Source organism: Macaca fascicularis, chromosome 3 (assembly GCF_037993035.2).
Source record: "Macaca fascicularis isolate 582-1 chromosome 3, T2T-MFA8v1.1".
Lineage (NCBI taxonomy): Eukaryota > Metazoa > Chordata > Mammalia > Primates > Cercopithecidae > Macaca > Macaca fascicularis.
In genome coordinates, this window is record NC_088377.1 from 152,639,922 (window position 1) to 152,655,212 (window position 15,291).

Below are 15,291 nucleotides of genomic sequence, written 5' to 3' on the forward strand. Positions count from 1 at the left end.
CTTTCAGTAGATGAGAAAACAATGGCTGCAGCAGAGAAAGAATGAGAGTCCATGCCTGATCCCTTAATGACCAGGCTACTTCTATTGAACACCATTTTGAGAGTACCAGAGAGCAAAATAAGGCATTTGAATTCTCAATTCAAGAAATCTTGGGGTTAAGTGTGAAACAAAATGAGAATACTGAAAAGTGATACTCCTGTAATATGCATGTGGGGGAAAAGCTACCTTTTCATTTTCACTTCCCCAGGTTAACACTCTTCATATCTCTGAGTTTGGGCCTATATTCAGGCAACTTTTTTGAAAGGCAAATTTGCTGGAGGATGCCTTCATTCATGCATGCATGCACATACATACGCCTTTACTATTCACATCTTGAGCCAATTTTGCAGAGTTGGAAATGATGAAACTCCAGGTACAGGAGAGACAAAAGTCATATGATTTTCTTTCTCCCACTCCCTCTGTGTCCCATTTTCCTGTAAATGTTTAGTTCTGTAATCCACAGTTCAAATTTATTGTAAAGAATGAAACAATTTCTTTTGTTATCTGCTTTAGATTTACCAAACTCTACATTCTGTTCTAGAAATTGTTCTCACTTCTGTTGTTAATGCTCCATGTTTATATATTTTGATACGATGTCACTTTAGTAACTAATACCATCACTTCTATTGAAGCTGATATCAATTTTTTAAAAGGCTGAGGGGATATTGTATGTGAAACTACTTAGTATGGTTGCCAGCAATAATTTTAAATCATGCTAAATAATAGAAAAGTCTCATCATTAATCCCCCTATCTAGTCTTTTTGATTCGGGGTATTTTAGAACAAATGCTAAAGAAAAATTTTTAAATGTGAAGAAAAGGAAAATTAATAGTAGGGATGAAAAGTGTGGAGGACTTGCCACAAGCAATGAGATGTTAATGTATTCACAATAAGCTGTAAGCAACACTTCTTATCAAATTAAAAATATGCGTACAAATACCCAGGCTCTCATCCCATTGGAAGGAGGGCAAAATCTATTTAGAATGAGAGGGTCATGGCTTCTAGAACAGTGGGGAAGACAGGAAAAGCAGAGAAAAGGGGACAGTCCCTCACACAAAAGAGGAAGAAAAATAAAAAGAAGAGATGGGGAGTTCCAGATATAATAGCTCTTACAAGTGATTTGGGACTAAAATGTGAATCTACTTGCCAGAATACAGACAGCAGAGGCATGACCACAGACTTTCAGAAGCTCCCAGTCCAGAGCTATTTCCTACTTTCTTACTAAAGATCTCATTGAGACAATAATATATTCTTAACTCTGTAGATTGCAAATATGTATTTTCAAATAAAATAACACAAAATCTTTGAAGTGCCCTTTAAAAATTAATTTGAGTCTTCTTCATGAAATAAAGAATTCTTATGTCAATAGGCTGAAAAATTACAAAACAGATGTCAAATAACCTTCATTTTGCAACAACATTCTATGAATCTGACATGTAGTTATTTCAGTTAACATCATGTATAAAACTCAGAAACTCAGAAATTATGCATCCAAAGAAAGGAATACTAATTCATGACAGCATGTTGAAAATAGCAGATGAGAACAATACACCACAACAGTACATAAACTGGCCAAATGACACTGCATACATTCACGTCTTCCATGACAACAAAAACTTACTGACAATTGACATCTGGTTTGCTCCCTTATTCTGCAAATCACAAAAATGGGTTGCTGTAGCAACTGCCACATGCAATTTAGTTGGCTGGGGGGAAAACACCCTTAGAGTACTTTCTAAGAAACAAATACAGCATGTATTTTTATTGTTCCTCCCACCCTAAATTGAACAAATCTCCTGACAGGTCTATTTTCTCATAGCTTTAAAAATGGGCTTGCTCTCTGTTGTTTGCATTTATATTACGTGTACTACCAATTTATGCAAATGGTGAAAAGAAAAAAATCCATAAAAATATAAAAGAAAAAATCCATAAAAATATAAAAGAAATAGATGAAGATTGCCTGAGTTACATGAATGTGATAGGGCCATTGCCTTTTATAGCATCCCCACTTTTTCTCATTGACAGCTCTTTTAGCCAGTTTAACTCCACTGATGTATGTATCAAATCTATGAGTGACACTCCCAGGAATACACAACACCTCAATTCTTAATGCACCAGCAAGGGCACGCTTATTTTTCTGAATCAGAAACAAGAGCAAGTACAAATAATAGGCAGCTAATTTTCTTAGAAACATATTTGTAATCTCACAGTAGCACATAACATAGTCTGTTTCCAAGGATACAGCAGAGGACCTTAGAACATATAATACCAACATTGGTGCACATTAGAGCAGACAAATTAGCACCTACACACTAAATAAAATGGGAGGAATACTCATCCCTTACCTACTTACTTCTTAACTGGGAACTAAGAGAAGAGGCAAAGTATCTGGAACATTTAAAGCCCTGAATGTGGAACAATTAAAGCTCAAGTCATTGTTCTCCTTATTTAAGGGCAAGGTTGACAACTGTTCAAACTCTACAGACGTTGGTCTGATGTGGGAAGGTCAACTTTTTTGAAGGATCTTAACTATCATCCCTTGAAATAATAGAAATCTCTTCTCTCTAGAAACTCACTGGTTTTGATAAACTCTCTAAGAAAAACAGTCCAATTAAAAACACACAAATAAAATGAAAAACAGATGTCTTCTACCATCACCATTTTTGCCACGTGTAAACTTCTCATGAACTTCTCACCACCCGCGGCTTGAGATAAAGGCTCGCTATTTTGAGGCAGAGACTCAAATATAGCAAGAGTTGATGAAGTATGGCTGCTAAGAGATGCGAGGGACTTATAAATAACATTAAGATAACAGGAATTAAAGTCTCGGTGTGTGAAAATACTGTATATCTAGAATGCAGATAAAAACTGTCCTTACAGATCTTGCAGGGAAAAGTACCTGACTATACTGTATAAAACTTCTGCTATACCATTTAATCATACTAAAAAAAAAAAAAAACAAAAAAAACACACAAATAGATTTCTTTTCCACTGTTCTCAATTTAAAAATAATTGGAGAAATGTGTGTTTTGTTTAGAAGAGTAAAGGAAAACATTCATTCGATAGTACCACATAGAATCATTTGCTTAATAGCATTTCTAATATGTTATGCATTTATTCAATCTACTTCTTTCTATATTAAAATGCAAAAGCAATTACTCTGGATATAAATCCTAGAAAACAATCAAAGTTTCTATTAAATCAGAGGAGAGACAGTTAAGCTGCAATGTGATTTGCAGATGCTCATGAATAGACAATACTTAGAATTTCTCTCACTAGAATGTGAAAAAGATAGATGGGAGAGATTCAGAAACTTCCTTCTTTCCCCTTTCCCTCTGTCTCTCCTCCCCTCCCTTCTTCCTTCTCTCTTTCCTCTCCCATTTTTTCTTTCTTTTTAGGCAGACTTTGAAGAAAAGTTTTTATATAAAGTCTAATAATTTAAATTATATGGGCATGTAAAATTGCCTTATATTACAATGCCAGCCCTACAGCAGGTAGAAAATTCCTTTCAACATTCTATTGTAAATAGTTTATACTCAACTGATCAGTCACAGGGGAATATGGGCAGATTCAACCTCCTACCTCCTTTGTTTCTAAAAAGAAATTCTGGGTAGTTCTTTGTATACTTACATTAAAGTCATTTCTGTTCAGTAAAAACTCAAAATAAGCATGTTGAAGAAGGGGCAATGGATAAAAAGATTCTGTGCATGTATAACAAGCATTCTGTATTTTACCTTATCTGAACAGAATTTTAGAATCTACATGCTTTAATTGGGGCTCTAGTAAAGTAATAATCTCAAATATGAAATTCAATAGATGCGTCTCATGCTCTGATTAAATGTCAAGGCCACAGATTTGTTATTTCGGATCTAGTGAGCAATAATTTTGTTGGCTAATAATAAACTCCCAAAGATTTATTTGCAACATTTGGCTGTCCATTTCAAAGCTCTGGGTCATGCTATAGTATTTCCAATTCTGCAGATAATATTATAGAATCTAGCATGCAAAGCTTAAACTTTTAAGTAAATTTTACTAGTTTCATGTGTGCTGAATAGACTTTGAGTTCTTCTGCTGAAATTTTGCACCAAAAATATTTCCCAGTCTCAATTTGCAGCAAATATTGAGATATTGTCTTGATTTGCATAAACTTTTCCTTAGCAAAGTATATATGGCTTTCTTTACAATACTGTTTTTTATTTTTATTTACAGAATACAGTACACTGTCTTCTGTTAAGTGTCACTTTCTAGTGCAGATTCTTAACCCCAGTCTAGGTTTGGAGACACAAACCTCACAGATTGTTGATGTATTACATTTGATCACTATCAGCTGGCAACAAGCATAGTCTGGCCTGCAGCCACACCAAACCAATTTTCTCGAGGACTTTTCTCAGTACTTAACACTCAATTATATTAATGTTTATTATTGCTCTTTTTGTTGTTGATACAGCTTTTTACATTAATTCTGGAAGTCTGTGGCACTTCCAGTCATTAAGAATATATTATAACTTAAATTACATGATTTTCTATATTCTCCAAATACAAATGTCACAAATTTTAAGAAACTAATCTGTATATCTTATACCCCCACTACACTGTGCTATTACTAGAGATATAATCTATAAAAATCAATTGAAAACCATATCTCAAGTACAAAAAGATATACAAACAAAATATACGTATCTCTATTAGTTTCCTCACAACGGATTTATTCAAGATATAATGAGAGTAGACATTGGATTAGAAGAATTTTTATGATTCTTTTTAAACAATCACAGATTTAATTATACGCTTCTAAACATACTACTATTTTCAAGTGGGTTTTGTTACACTTTTGTAATCTCCTGAATTAAAAAAAAAACACACATATTTATTTTTGTTTGCCAAGCTTATATCATCACTAAATAGTTCATGCATACAAACCACATGAGTCAATTCAGCATTCACCAGCAAAATAAGGGTCACAAATGAGTACCTTGTACAGCAAATTTGTTTAAATGTATAAGAAGATGGAAGTTTATAATTAAAAGCAACTGATATTCATTCATTCAGTAGATATTTATTGAACTACAATGCCAGGCAATATTCTAGCTAGGCACTGGAGATATATAGCTCTGAACAAAACAGGAAACAACTTTAATATAGCTAACATTCTAGTGGAGGTGATGGGAAGTAAGCAAAAAAGAAAAAGCAAATAATTTATAGCAGTCTTAAATGATCTATAAAGAAAACAACATGGTGAGAGTGACTTCACGGGGTATTTTAAGTAAGGTGGTTCATAAATAAGGTATTACCAAGAAGAATTAAAGACCAAATTAAAGAACAAACATCTAAAATGTGTAAAACATTTTCAGTACAATTTAACATGTTCATTGACAGCTACATGATTAACTATTAACTTTTCTTCCATAATTAAGTTTTTTTTTCAAGTCAGTTTTCTAAGGTTTGAGGGAGGCACATCTCATACAAGAGCAAGAAAACTCAATCATCATGCTTATGAACTACAAAAGCATCTTAATTAAGTTTTAAAAGAAAGTATCATTTAATTTCACTGTGCAAAGAAGACAAGTCAGCATTGTATAGGCTTACGCAGTGAGTAAGACATAGGTCTAGACATGAAGGTGTTTCATTAACAACTAGTAAGGGGGCAATCAAGTACATATATCTCTATAACACAAAGCTTTATTACACAGAGCTCATAGGAAGAGGACTGAAAATGGAGTCGGGGACCTGGGACAGAGTTCAGGAGCCATCACTGATATGGCCCTCCAACTTTGACCACCTCATGAAATCTCTCTGAGTCATCACCTGTAAAGTGGGTATAACTGAACATGCTGACAGGATTGTTAGGGGAATCAAGTAAGGTCATATATGAAAATTGAACTGAATTTGTACATTATAGCACATTATGACTGTGACTACTATTGCTGTTTTTATTGTTTGTTGCTATTGTTATATGATGGAAAACTGAAGTTAATGGAAAGGGCCCTTAAAAAGTCTTCAGGGGCCGGGCGCAGTGGCTCATGCCTGTAATTCTAGCACTTTGGGAGGCCGAGGTGGGCGAATCACAAGGTCAAGAGTTCAAAATTGGCCTGACCAATATGGTGAAACCCTGTGTCTATTAAAATTACAAAAATTAGCGGAGCATGATGGTTCTGTAGTCCAAGCTACTCAGGAGGCTGAGGCAGGAGAATCGCTTGAACCCGGGAGGTGGAGGTTGCAGTGAGCTGAGAACATGCCACTGCACTCCAGCCTAGGCGACAGACCGAGACTCCTAAAAGTATTTAGGATCTGAACTATACTAAAATATGCAAAGATAAGTAAAGCATCAAAGATCCTATCTGTTCATGGATATTAGACATAAAGACATCACTAGGGAAAATGATATTCTTATTCAAATCTCTGTTTCTCCATACAATTGAAAGGAATCAGTCATTAAAGAAAACCTCAAAACTAGTATTTTTCAAGTCCATATCCATTATTGTGACAGTTTAATAATTTTTCTCATATATTTAGAATAGCTTTTATTCACTGAAATAATATATTATCTTCCAAGAAAACATAAACAATACCAGGAATGATCACAAATATAGATTATATCTTACTAACCAGTGTCATGAATTATAATTAACAGAAATCACAAAAAAGTTTTATTCCTTTCTTGGTCTGGATGTTGAGCTCCAAGCCCAAAACGGTTTATTATAAACTTTACTACATAACTATCTTAAGGAAAATATATAAAAACATAAGTATAAATATCAAAACATAAGTATAGAATACAAATAACTTAAAGTTCAAAGAATGTTTCTACATATATGAAATTAATGTTGAGTAATTCTTGATTGAGCAATGTGAAATATTTCTGCAAGAGACATTAACTTGTAAATTAAATAACTTTCCTTCACAAAATAATTTTGTCTTGGCATATTGGAACAGTAAAGTTAGGTGAATGTCCCAGATCAAATTTAAGGGATTCCAGATCTTAAACCATGTGACTGTGAAGGGAAAATTTCTTCTCCTAACTCAGATCCAATAATTGAACACTATTCATTTTATCCATAAAAATGTATTAAATCCTACCCTGTAAAGCTGCTATAACATAATATAAAACCATTCGCTTTTCTGAGCCTAAACTGATAGTCTGAAACATAATCCTAAATTATCTGGAGAGAGTTTATCTACTAAGAAATTTTCCCAAACAGGTGATTTGTCACTTAGCTTTCACCTAATCCATATATGAGATGAACACCAGGCTTCTAAGAGGGAAATGAATGCAAATTTACAACCTTGTTTTTAAAGAACTCTTTTTCTCCACTAAGATTTAGAACTCCCTTTGGGGCTCTAGTCATGTATAATCTTGCAAAAAGACACTTAAGTGGGCATACTGCCTATGCTCTTCATGGGTAGCAGTTGAAAAAAAAAAAAAAAAAGAAAGGTAATGTTACCAAGGGCCTATATTGTCCATTAACACAAAATTAAAATTTGGTATGCATCACAAATTGTACTGCTTTCCATTAAAAAAAAAAAAATAGCCCGTTAGTATTTTTACTTCCCCCCTTAACTTTAGCCCTCTCTATTCAACACATAGGGCAAAATGTATTTCTTTTATCATGTCACTTTTTTGGGGGATCTCATATTTCCCAAATGTTCATAACCTGGTATAGACTAGTTCTTAAATGCTACAGTAGTCAAATATTGTAAACACATTAAAGAAGAATTTACCATAAAGCCCATTATGAACAGAAATAATGTGATTCAACTCATGTCCACCTGCGTCAATAGTAATTTTAAATGAATTTCAGGGGGTTGTAGGCAATAAAATTTTGCAAGGTCATCTACATAAAGTAGTCCTACATAATTAACTTCAAGTAGAGAGCTATTGTGAGGCTTCTATAAAGTTAAGTGACTGCACTCCATCCTGGGTGACAAAAGGAGACCTTTTCTCTAAAAAAGAAAAAATACATGTCTTTAAGTTAGGTGACAGGAAAAAGGAAATGCAAAACTTTATTTATTTATTTATTTATTTATTTATTTATTTATTTTTGAGATGGAGTCTTGCTCTGTTGCCCAGGCTAGAGTGCAATGGTGCAATCTTGGCTCACTGCAACCTCTGCCTCCTGGGTTCCAGTGATTCTCCTGTCTCAGCCTCCCGAGTAGCTGGGTTTACAGGTGCACATCACCACGCTCAGCTAATTTTTGTATTTTTAGCAGAGACAGGGTATTTTTAGCAGAGACTGGGTTTCGCCATGTTGGCTGGTCTCAAACTCCTGACCTCAGGTAATCCGCCTGACTTGGCCTCCCAAAGTGCTGGGATTACAGGCGTGAGCCACCACTCCTGGCCCTGGAAATGCAAAACTTTAACCTGCATATAGTGCCTTTTATTTCCACACAGGAAATAAATAACAAAGCTTCACTGACCTAGCATGCATCAAGAACTTTAATTCTCTCTGTTACTTTGTACTTCAGAGTGCCACCATCTCACATTAACCGTTCAACACAAGTGTTAGGGAAAGAGCTCATGTCCTGTACAGTAATGAATTTCACTCACAAAAAGATGCACGAACATGCACACAGCCATAAATATAGCCTCCACGTCTTGGTTGAAACTCAAAACCATAATTCAGGAAGTTTTTTCAAAGCTTACGGTGGAATGTTTGCTGTTCTATTTTTAAAACATTTTTGTATCCTCTGGACACAAATATACCAATGTTGTTTTAAGCAGATTGTCAAGAAGTTAAGCAGGAAACAAACCATAGAGCATGAGGGAAATCTGACACACTTTTAAAAAGAAAATAGACAATACCATGCTTATAATAAGGAACTAAAAATACAGACCACATTGCTATTATCATCTCCCTTAGATATAGTAACAGAAAAGCACCATCCATCTCTGAACTCATGGCAGGCATCAGCTGACACCAGCACACCCGAAAACGTGGTGCTATAATTTAGTCTCTTGTTTACTGCATTTGAAAAAATTCTTTCAAACTGAAAGAGCTCATTTTATTTCCTTTCTTCTGACACGTTTTATCTTCCCAATTCTTAGTAAAAACGTAAAACACTGATATTAGTGTTGTTTTATTTAATAGCAATGAGAACCAATACTTTATTATATGCAGAATAGAAAGTGAACTACCCAGAAAGATTCTACTCCGAGTTCCTTCAGAGGAATGTTCCTCCCCAAAACATAATTTTAAGATTTCTGTAATAATATTGTAACTAAAATGTTCTTCATTCTCTATCTATACTATGTCATTGGACTCTTGTCCACAGGTTTCCTTATCTTCTTTACAAACCAATGACTTTCTATTCTGTCAAATTTAATCAAGGAATACAAATGAGATGAAAACCTTTTTGCTGCCATCCTTTTACAACATATCTATGCTTCAGAAACCATCCCTCCTGAGATTGATAAAAGCATTTACTTGTGGCAATCAATATAGAATAGTCCTTTTTTTTTTTTTTTGTATACATGCCTATCATGTCCTCCCATGTAAAAGGCCCTAGAGAGTAGTGCTTGCAAGATCAGAGAGCATAAGGCAGCATACTCGTGTCTGTTCGTAAAACCAACTCAAGCTGCAATCACTTCATTTCTTTCTTTTATTTTAACTATACCAGGGAGATGGACAGTCTTCATGTGACATAAAGAATGGAGACTTCAAAGACAGGATAGTTGGCTATCTTCCAATTAAAAACATGACTTAAAAATGGTTTAAATTATCTGGATAATTACCCCAAATGTTTTCATCTGAAATGCAGGATAATTGGAAGTGGGTCTACATGAGACACACATTTCCCAAACCACTGTACTGTGAGGCACAATATAAGTCTTTCTCCTGTCATTCAAGCAGGGAAATCTCCACATCTTTGGTAATTCCTTTGAAGATAAAAGGATGACATCATTTACCAGTCATACTCTGCACTAGCTTCTCAAATAAACTGTAAATAAATGACAAGAATGAGCTTTTAGAGACCAAAACTGTCAAGAGAATAAGGAAAGCATATTTGGGCAGACTTTTCCTCTCAATTGGGCAGACTTTTCCTCTCAATTTATATGAAATTGTAAAATACAAATTAAGTCTAATTAAATCCCTCAAAACATCTATTGATAGAAATAAAGATTGGACAAAATGGGAAAATTTAATGCATAAATTTAGTCAATCACATTCAAAATTTTCTGAACAGAACTGAAGTCTCTCAGTGTACACATACACACAAATCTACACACACACACACATACACACACATTTTTGCCAGGAAAACAATGATTTCTCTTATAAGCATAAATAAATTACTCCTGACATACAAATTTTTCAAGTTCTTCAAAATTTTCATGAATTTGTACAGGTCGTAAGAATCTTTTTATAGACTATTTCTGATGCGAGTGAAATTAGCACGTTGTCTATCTCTATGCCCTAGTTTGAGACACATAAAGCGTGAATAAACATGAAAACCTAAAAATATCATAAAATATCTGAGTAAATCCTATCAGTATCCATCCAAGTACACTGTATTAAGTTTGCACAAAGAAATATATTGGCTGGGTACAGTGGCTCACATCTGTAATCTCAGCACTTTGGGAGTTCAAGGAGGGCAGATCATGAGGTCAGGAGATGGAGACCAGCCTGGCCAACATTGTAAAACCCCATCTCTACTAAAAATACAAAAATTCGCTGGGCGTGGTGGCAGGTGCCTGTAACCCCAGCTACTCGGGAGGCTGAGGCAGGAGAATCATTTGAACCCGGGAGGTGGAGGGTGCAGTGAGTGAGCCGAGATTGTGCCATTGCACTCCAGCCTGGGCAACAGGGCGAGACTCCATCTCAACTCCCCCCACCCGAACCAAAAAAGAAAATAAATATATTGAAACCGTTTTGAGAATATTTAAGGTTACTACAGAAATTATATAATAATAGAATTTGAAGATAATTTTTATTTTAGAAACGAAGTCACTAAAGGTCACAAGGTCTCCTACTAACTCCCAGGCCTGCATACTTATACAATACCCTACTGTTAAAGTGCGGTGACTTAACAGAGAGGCATCACCCAAATAGAGATCTCTAGTTTAATTATAACTTGAAGCAAATTTTCCATCACTATTTCCCAACTTGGAAAACAAGATGATTATACTTCAATCTAAGATGAGTGATTATTAAGGATAGTGAATAAATGAGTGCTTTTCCCAGAGAGACCTACACTTGGGACTGCATAAATGCTAAATAACAAGGTAATCATAGAAGAAAAGTTAAAAAAGCAAATCAGGCAATCAAAATCCATTGGCTCTCAAACAATATTGAATAATGTACTGTTATGCCATATTGTAAATTAGAATTCCCCAATATACGGAGTGATGCTTATAAGAAAAATTATAAGCATCAAGAGACAAGTTACGGCTTAAAATTATCATTTGTTTTACTAATCATGTACAAAAGTTCACTTCACAAATATTGCTATTAATGAAGTACTCAGTTGAGCAAAATCAATAATTAAAAATAACAAATCAGAATTTTCATAATAAAAAATGACAGTATCATGACAAGCTAGTAATTTATGAGTACACAGAAATGACTACCCAAATGTGAAATACTCCTGTGATTAAGATTTCATTCCCCGCTCTGTAAAAGAAAATTATAAAGAGAGATTTCTATACTGTAAACTACCCTTTCTAAATTATAGCTGTACTATAACTAGATTCCATAAATTTGATGTATTAGGGTGACACATTTGCAATTATTATATATATATGTATGTATGTATGTATTTTAGACAGACTCACACTCTGTCACTCAGGCTAGAGTGTAGCTGGAGCAAGCTGGGCTCACTGCAGCCGCCGCCTTCCAGGTTCGAGCAATTCTCATGCCTCAGCCTCCCGAGTATCTGGGACTAGAGATGTGCACCACCACACCTGGCTAATTTTTGTATTTTTACTAGAGACTGGGTTTCACTATGTTGGCCAGGCTGGTCTCAAACTCCTGGCCTTAGGTGATCCACCCACCTCAGCCTCCCAAAGTGCTGGGATTACAGGCATGAGCCACCGCACCTGGCCGGAATTATTGTTTAAAGAAAACTATCCCTATGTAGCACAAGCCTCAAATTCTAAAAACAAGAGAAGAAAAAAGATAAAACATCTAAGATTCTCTCAAATCTGCCCAAAGCATATTTTGAGACTCAGGAGAGAAAATTGTGCTATTTAAGTTACTATTGGTTTCTCTGAGAGAACTTTATTACAAGGCCTTTATTGTCATCTAAAGGACCATCTGAGCCCTATATCATGAGGAATGGAAACAGCACATGATTTGTTTATGATCTGCATTAATGCTTGCTGGGTAAAAATAAAAGTTCTTAAACATGACAAGGACATAAAATAATACCAAATTGCCCCTCTGTTAAAAAAAAAAATCTATAGCTATTTCTGTAATAATAATAATAATAATAATAATAATAAGGATCTTTGCCAGTTTGAAAATCTCAAAATATCAGATTTGAGAATCTGAAAATATCAGAATCCACTCTAAAAACACTCTAAAAGATAGCATCCATTAAATATATGGGTGGACATGACATACATTTTACTACATAAATTTTGAAACAATAACAAAAATAATTTTTCTCTAATAAACAAATTTCTTTATAATGGCAACCCCATGCAAAATCTCTACAGTTTCACAGGACATTAACATCAACTTGAAAACAACAGTGAAAATTTAGTGCACATTTTGTGAGAAACTAAGATTCAGAGAGCAATGTGATTACTCTCACATGGCAAAACTAGGCTTAGAAAACAGTTTTTATTTTATTCCTTCCACAATATTCAACTGCCTTATAATTTTGTCTGAGTAAAACTTTATTATCAAAGGAAGAAAAACACCCGACAACAATAACACAAAAGGCAGTACACCCATACAGTTGGAGGAAACACCTTTCTGAAAAGATACCAAGATGTGTAGTGCTATTTTAAAAATAAACATTTGACAGAAAGTAGAACTTAGTGGTTAAGACTGAGCTTTTGAGGCAAAATGAAGGAATTTGAATTCACATCTGAATTCAGATCAAGTGCTCTAATCGAGGCAATTTACTTCCAGTTTGCCTTAATTTAATGACTAAAGTAACTCTCTCGTTTGTTTACTACTGTGTAGATAAAAAGATAAAATAGAAATAATGGCAGGTAACTAATTTGATAGTCTTTATTAAAAGCCTCATAATGACTAAAATTCACTGATTCTAATTTGTTAATGGCATGGGACTAGAGTATTGAATATAAACTTGTAATAAATTAAAAAAACACAAAGGTTAAATTCAGATAAGTGAGTTTACACACATTCAATTGTTAGACACCTTTGGAAAAACATCTTTGATGTTCACAGAATAGTACAACATAAATTTGGAATGTGAAAGAATCTTAGAGCTCATGCAGCCAAATTTCTAAATTATAGAGATCAATAATCTGAGGTACCAGAAAGTGAGGTATCCTGTCCCCAGTTACAAAATCATCCACTAAACCTGGCCCGCGTTTCTTAATGCAAAACAAATTTTCTTTTCTTTCCTTAAATCAATTTCTCATTAACATCAGTTTTTAAGGATATCATTCATTAAACTATTCTAAATAGTTACCATTATCCATTTCCTGAAAGTTGTCATATAAATTCAAATAATTCGTTTCGAAAAACTGGAAAAGAAATATTTCCCAAGGAAAACAGAACAGTCTTTTATAGGGATGCAGTTAGTGTAATTCAACAATACCTTCGGGATATGGAACTTTCAATTAGAACTGAAGAAAGATCAAGTCTTACAAGGGAATATGAAGTCAGATAATGGGAGAATAGAATTTAAGTTCTTTATATAAATGAACTTAGCTAGTAATTTGCTATAAAAGAAAAGGAAAAACTAGGTTTTAATGTACCCATGGCAATTTTTTTCTTCACCAATTTTTCAACTTAAGTATCAAAATGTTTCTTTTCCTCAGACTCTGTAGTCTTTGTAATACACATAATGAGGTGCAAAGAAGAAGGCACACTTTGTTCTTAAGCTTTAGCATTATAAAAACTCATCTAAAAGATAGTGGATTTTAAATCTTCTTATCCACATGTCCTCATTATACCCCAGTTAATTTTGTATAAGTATCACAAAAGACCATAGAACATTCATGTTGCTCCTTTTGGAGGAACAGAATTAAGCATTCTTTCCTTTGTACATCCACAGAGCATTGCACACGTTTTTATTGTAAATCAAATCTACTATGCATCATTGGCCTTAGCTATTTACTCCTTTGATCACTGAAAACTTGGTGAGTAGATATTTTATCTTATTTATTGCTGACTTTCCAGTGTCTACGATAATGCCTGCCAAAAAGTAGGTGTTGAATCAGTATTTCATAAATGATGAAAAACAGACAAAGAATGAAGATCTCCTTACTAAGGAAAAGTAGCTTTATTCATAAAAGCTTCCACATATAATTATACCAAGAAACAATTGGTATTTTCACAGTAAAGAAATCTCAAATTATAAGTGTCCACAGGAATTGGATATATAAGATATGAGAATTATTACAATTGTTTGATTTTAACGGCCTAAACTAGGTTTTAATCCCACCCCACCATTTATTTGTTGTGTGGTATCAGGCAGATGGGTCTCAACAACCTTACATTAAAAAATGGAGATTAAAGTACATCACCAACCTATCTCACAAGTTCATTAATATTAAATTAATAATGAATAAGAAAAGGCTTTGAAAACTATAAAGCACTAAGAAGATACAATTATTACTTACTTATTATCCTGGAAACAACCCATACTAAATAGTATATTAGTGAAATATATTCATTTCCACAGACATAAGGAAAAGTCAATATTATGCTGAAGAAAGGATAAATTTCTATATTCTCTATTGTGTTTCCCATACTATTGCTTCCTACAGACCAGGAGAAACAACATTTGAATATGCTCACCACTATAAACACCCTCACTTTCAAAAGCTTTCAGAATAAATCTAATTCAAAATGTGGTTGTTTCTAGCATATGGCTATGTAAATGATGAAATAAGAAAACACTTTCTAATGAAATACAAACATAATTTTTTTTTTATTATACTTTAAGTTCTAGGGTGTATGTGCACAACGTGCAGGTTTGTTACATATGTATACATGTGCCATGTTGGTGTGCTGTACCCATTAAGTCATCATTTACATTAGGTATATCTCCTAATGCTATCCCTCCCCTGTCTCCCCACCCCACGACAGGCCCCGGTGTGTGATATTCCCCT

At 34.2% G+C, this 15,291-nt stretch overlaps 2 protein-coding genes and 1 pseudogene across 14 annotated transcripts in view; 1 reads left to right on the plus strand and 2 right to left on the minus strand.

Moving 5' to 3' along the window:
- Positions 1-15,291, minus strand: part of IMMP2L (inner mitochondrial membrane peptidase subunit 2) — an 872,645-nt gene that overhangs the window by 432,556 nt on the left and 424,798 nt on the right. The window contains exon 1 of one of the 12 annotated variants that reach the window (XM_074035820.1): positions 1-15,291. This exon is cut by the window's right edge and continues 73,722 nt beyond it. The exons of the other annotated variants lie outside the window; for them this stretch is intronic. Within the exon in view, the coding sequence (XP_073891921.1) occupies positions 1-95 (95 nt within the window). The 5' untranslated portion in view covers positions 96-15,291. 12 annotated transcript variants of the gene reach the window in all.
- The window catches only part of LRRN3 (leucine rich repeat neuronal 3), a 33,407-nt gene that overhangs the window by 12,544 nt on the left and 5,572 nt on the right, over positions 1-15,291 (plus strand). The window lies entirely within an intron of this gene.
- Positions 5,472-5,548, minus strand: LOC123572700 (small nucleolar RNA U13; annotated as a pseudogene).